Source organism: Gekko japonicus, unplaced genomic scaffold, assembly GCF_001447785.1.
Source record: "Gekko japonicus isolate JY-2015 unplaced genomic scaffold, Gekko_japonicus_V1.1 scaffold181, whole genome shotgun sequence".
Lineage (NCBI taxonomy): Eukaryota > Metazoa > Chordata > Lepidosauria > Squamata > Gekkonidae > Gekko > Gekko japonicus.
The window spans coordinates 1,589,920-1,594,687 of record NW_015171507.1 but is presented as its reverse complement, the minus strand read 5'-3'; the positions used below and the strand labels follow the sequence as shown (position 1 = coordinate 1,594,687).

General features: G+C 49.6%; 1 protein-coding gene across 1 annotated transcript in view; it reads right to left on the bottom strand.

The window, feature by feature from the left end:
- Window positions 1-1,783: 1,783 nt before the first annotated feature.
- Window positions 1,784-4,768, bottom strand: part of LOC107117219 (forkhead box protein F2-like) — a 15,236-nt gene continuing 12,251 nt past the window's right edge. The window contains 1 exon segment of the mRNA XM_015419299.1: window positions 1,784-1,950. Coding sequence (XP_015274785.1) covers window positions 1,784-1,950 — 167 coding nt within the window.

Genomic DNA, 4,768 nt, shown 5'->3' with positions numbered 1-4,768 from the left:
TCCGGTTTTTTAAAAAAGCGATAGTGTGTGAGCGTACACAAAGGTTGATTTTTTTAAAAAAAATCGTTATTTTAAAATGCTGTGCTATAAACAAAGTTGTTTTTTAAAAAATAAAAAAAAGACAAGGAAAACAACCTTCATTCCAAACGTGATATCGTCGCAGGACTGCAAAGCCAAAAACGAAAAAGGGAAGGAACGAAACGCGGCCATTTCGCTGGGAGCGGCGCGTCGCACGAATCAATTCACAGTCCCCCAAACCACGCCTGCCAATGCTGACCGGTGCCAGGCGGCCTTGAAAGTGGGAAGCCAAGACAGCCATGGGGGGGGGGGGGACCCACTTTCTCTCTCGTTGGCTGTGGGCATTTCTGAAAGGCTACTGGAGAACACGAAATAAGTTAGGCGACTTTCCCACGAGAGCCGGGGCTCCGATCCGCCCCGAAGGAAGCATTTCGATTCAGTGGGCTTTCTGGGTAAACGTCACCTTGGGGACTCGACGGGACTCGAAAGTGCGCAACGTTCTCTGGACCGAGGGGTGGTGGCGGCGGCCTCTTGGTAAAATTCTAGGGACCCCCCCCAAAAAAAGTGAGGGTTATTTTAATTACAGGGGCCTGTTCAGCCTGGGGGGGGGGCAGCGCGAGTCCTCAAAGTTCTGCGGAACTCAAGTCGCTACAGAAACAAGTTCGAGTCCAGGGGGAACCTCGACGACCCGCAAAGTTTTATTTCTGGTAGAAGGTTCCATGTGCAGCAGGCACACTGAAAAGGAAAGCTTCTACCCGGAAAGCTTCTACCCGGAGTGAAACTTTGTGGGCCTTCAAGGGGCCCCCTGGACTCGAACTGGGTTCTGCTGGTTCAGCCCAACCCGGCTACCCTCCTGAAGCTACCGAGTCGCTGTATTTAGGTTTTGCTTTGCTTTGCTTCCGTCTACAATGTTCCCTCTAAGCTGTGGGCTCTCGTGAGCAAAAATTCTACTTTGTGAGCTCCTGGCATTAAAGTTGTGAGCGAGCCATTTGGCTGCTGCATATATTAGTTTGCTGTGGAGCCCTCCTTCCTGAGCTGAGACGAAAATGTGTGAGCTGGAGGTTAAAAAACCGTGAGCTAGCTCACACTAACTCAGCTTAGAGGGAACCAGTAAAAGCCAGGCGCGCAGCCGGTGGGCCTGCCTTCGAGGAAGCCCGGCGGACTCACGGGGAGCCGGGCTGGCTTGGCAGAGTCGACAGCCCGGTCTGCTGCCCCCCCAAGACACGCGAGACCCTCCCCCTGCCCACCCACGGCGATTCTCTGCCCTCTCCAGACGGGAGGCAGAAGGAGCTCCGCGCCTCTGGAGGCTCAGGCCGCGACCCTGGCCCGGGAGGAACGGGGGGAGGCTGCCTTCGCTGGCCAGTCCCCCCGTCACTTCCTGGGGGGCGAGTCCCGTCGCCACCGGAGGCTTCAGCCGGCAGAGTCCGGCGCTGCGCGGAAACCCCCAGCGGCTTCCTTCGGGTCCGCCCTCCTGCCCCTCGAGCCAGAGTCTGGGGGCGGCCGCCGGGCACGTGAAGACACCCGGACCCGCCTCGTGCTGGATCCGACCCGTGGTGGCCCGTCACAGTCAGCCTTGCGCCTCCTCCGACGCCTCCCCAGGGCACCTCCGACGGGCAGCAGAGGCCGTTCCCCTCGCCTCCGACCTGGTCCTTCGCGCTGGAGACGCCGCGGTGGGGGATCGAACCCGGGACCTTCGGCACGCCAAGCAGAGGCTCTCCCGCGGAGCCACCGGGCCGGGCAGGCGAAGGCCGGGGCCGGAGCGCGCTCACATGACGCAGGGCTTGATGTCCTGGCAGACGCTCTGGTGGGGGTGCGGGTGGTAGTAGGAGCCGCCGGCCGACGGGTGGAAGGACGAGATGCCGTTGAAGTTGAGGACGAAGTCCTTCCGGTCGCACACCGGCGGCGGGTGGTGCTGGTAGCGGGGCAGGCCCACTGCGGAGGGAAGGAGAAAGCGAGAAAGGGTCACCCAGCGCCGCTCCGGCGGGCAAGACTGTCCCGAGCGGGGACCCCCCTCCTCCCAGGTTGGATCTTCCGCCGGCTCACGGCCTGCCAGGCGGATCCCACCCACCCACCCACCCACCCGGCGGGTGCTGCCAATCCCGTGGAGAAGAAGGCCGCTCCAGCACTGCCATTTCTGTCACTCCTTTGTCTCTGTTGCTTCAGGGTTCCCCCCCCCCCATGTGTTTTGCTCTCTCTAGTAGTCCCAGAGGGAGCAAGAAAAGGGGGGGGGGCAAAGCAATAGGTGTGGACAGTGTGGAATTTGGATCAAGACCTGGGCTGCTATCACACACACGAAAAAAATCCACTTTCCAATCCACTTCCTAACTGGCTTGTGTGTCAACTGGCAACATCCAGTTGGCAGTGCATTGAAAGTGGATTATTCCGTGTGTGTGACTTCTCCAGGGAATGCTTGGTTGCAGTCCTAAACACACTCAGGAGTACATTGCCTTTCTAAGGAAACAGTCAAAATTTAAGACAGCTTCCAGTCCAGTCCCCCCTTCCCTTGGGTACACCCAAGGCCTGTGTACACCCAAGTCCTGCAAACCGCAGCCCTGACAATTTACAATGCAATCCATTCCCTTACCAGAGTCTTTTGAGTATTACAAGTTGAAAATACTCAGTATATCTGGGGTTAAATGTTTGTTTATGTTACTCACAGGAAGTCACATGTTTCTCATGTAACCAATGTTCTTTAGCTGTAGATTACCCAAGAATTTTCTCCCTGATCTAGGAATTTGATTGGGACTAAAGTGTCAAGGTGTATTAGCATTTTATGGCTCTCTTCCCATCTTTGTTCAGTGTTCTGAAGAAGAAGAAGAGTAGCCATAATCTCTGTCTCCTAGTTTTGTCTTTGTAGAGTAAGGATGTAGCAGATTTTGCTCTGTTGTTATTTTCATCCCGGTTACCCTTCCCATGCTAGAATTTAGTAAAAACTTTATATTTTAATCATACATGGATTCTGAGTCTGAATTATTTTACTCCGACACTGCTGGACCATCTTATCTCTGCTAAATACCATTTTTTCAATATCTCACTATCACCCAACAAAGGTTATGGTATGCCGAGATCGATTCCGCTGCACCAGTTAGCTAAGCATAGTGCACAGCCAGACTTGGAGTCAAGAAAAATCATGTGCGCTGGAGTTTTCTAACACAGAATGTTATTTTAACTCGCATTGGATTTATGAAATTCAGACAACATCCTGTTTTCTTCATGAATTTGTGGGACCAGACTAGCTGCCTGTGTTTCCAAGTCGGAGAAGCCTGTAGTGTTTGATCTGTCTTCTTCCCGTGCCGTGCGAAAGAAAAATAAAATCCCGCACTCACAAAAGATCACCCATTGTCCTCACCACTCTCTGGTTTTGGTAATGTATTAAGAGGAGAAATCTGCAACTAAGAATCTTGCTTTTTTCAATATCCCCACCTTAGACTCAAGTAATTTCTGTTGGTGGAAGACATCAGAAGGAATGCCCTTCAGGCTCATGGAGCTGTTTCCGTGCTCACTGAAGACCCTCCTGCAGCAGGAGCCACTCTTGAAAAGTACAGAGAGCGTGATGGTTTTGGAATGTCTTTAATTATGGGAACCGTGAATACTACAGATAATCCGGAACTGTTAGAGTGCACGTCTATGAAACAAATGATGTTGAAGCTTGAACAAACTTATGCTTTGAAAAATGATGCTAATTACTTGTTCCTTTATCAAAGATTAATAAATGCAAAAATGAGAAATGGTGAATCACTACTTAAACATTTGAATTATGTCATGGATGGTTATAATGCAATGGAAGGTTTGGAAGGTGCACCAGGGGAAAAAGCTGTTGTTGCTGTGATTCTTGGTTCTTTGACCAGAGAATATTTGCATGAAGTGGCTGTTTTAAAGGGGACAAAAGACTTAAAACTGGAATATGTGTTAGCATATCTAAAAGATGAAGAACATAGACGTGAAATGTCACCGGACTACAAATTACTTGTCTGTACTCAGCATAAAGCCTGATTATAAAAGGGATAATGCCAAAACAGTCTAAAATGCCACAACTGTGGGAGATTTGGCATATAGCAAGATATTGTAGATCAAAGACTTTACCAGAACAAAGAGATCGCCCCACATCTTACCGCTCTGAAACCAGACCCACTAAGGGGCGTGGGCAAGGAAAGCCAAGTAAGCTTAGCGGTCACTCTGAGAAACGAGGTGTGTTTGTTATAAGAGAGAAACAGCAGAGAGCTGATGTTGTGAAGCAGAACAATAACATGAAAGCTTTGTCTGTCACTAAGAGAAATGATGAGCAAAATGATTCATTTTTACTAGATAGTGGAAGTGCATATCATATAGTGAATTCAGACAAATGGTTCACTGATTTGGACAGAGAAAAGAGGCCTGCTCTACAAGGGGCAGAAGGCAAAAATCTCTCTGTTAAACTGTATGCTTTGAACAATTGCAATGAGATTGTGGAAATCACACTCAGAGAATGTTCTAATTTCCCAAACCATAAATAATCTCATATCTACAAAGAGAATCATGCAAAAGGGTCTTAATATTGATCTCAGACCAAGCCATGGAAAAATTTGGAGTGAAAATAGATTTAATGTAATGCTTGAAGAAAAGGATGGTTTTCATTACCTGAGAAATATTGCTGATACTGATTTAGATGAAATGGAAAATGATGGGCTGGTATGCCAAACCAGATCAACTGAATGCAACCATAAAGACTGTTTATTCGCGTGGCATGTAAAATTTGCACATAGCAATGTGA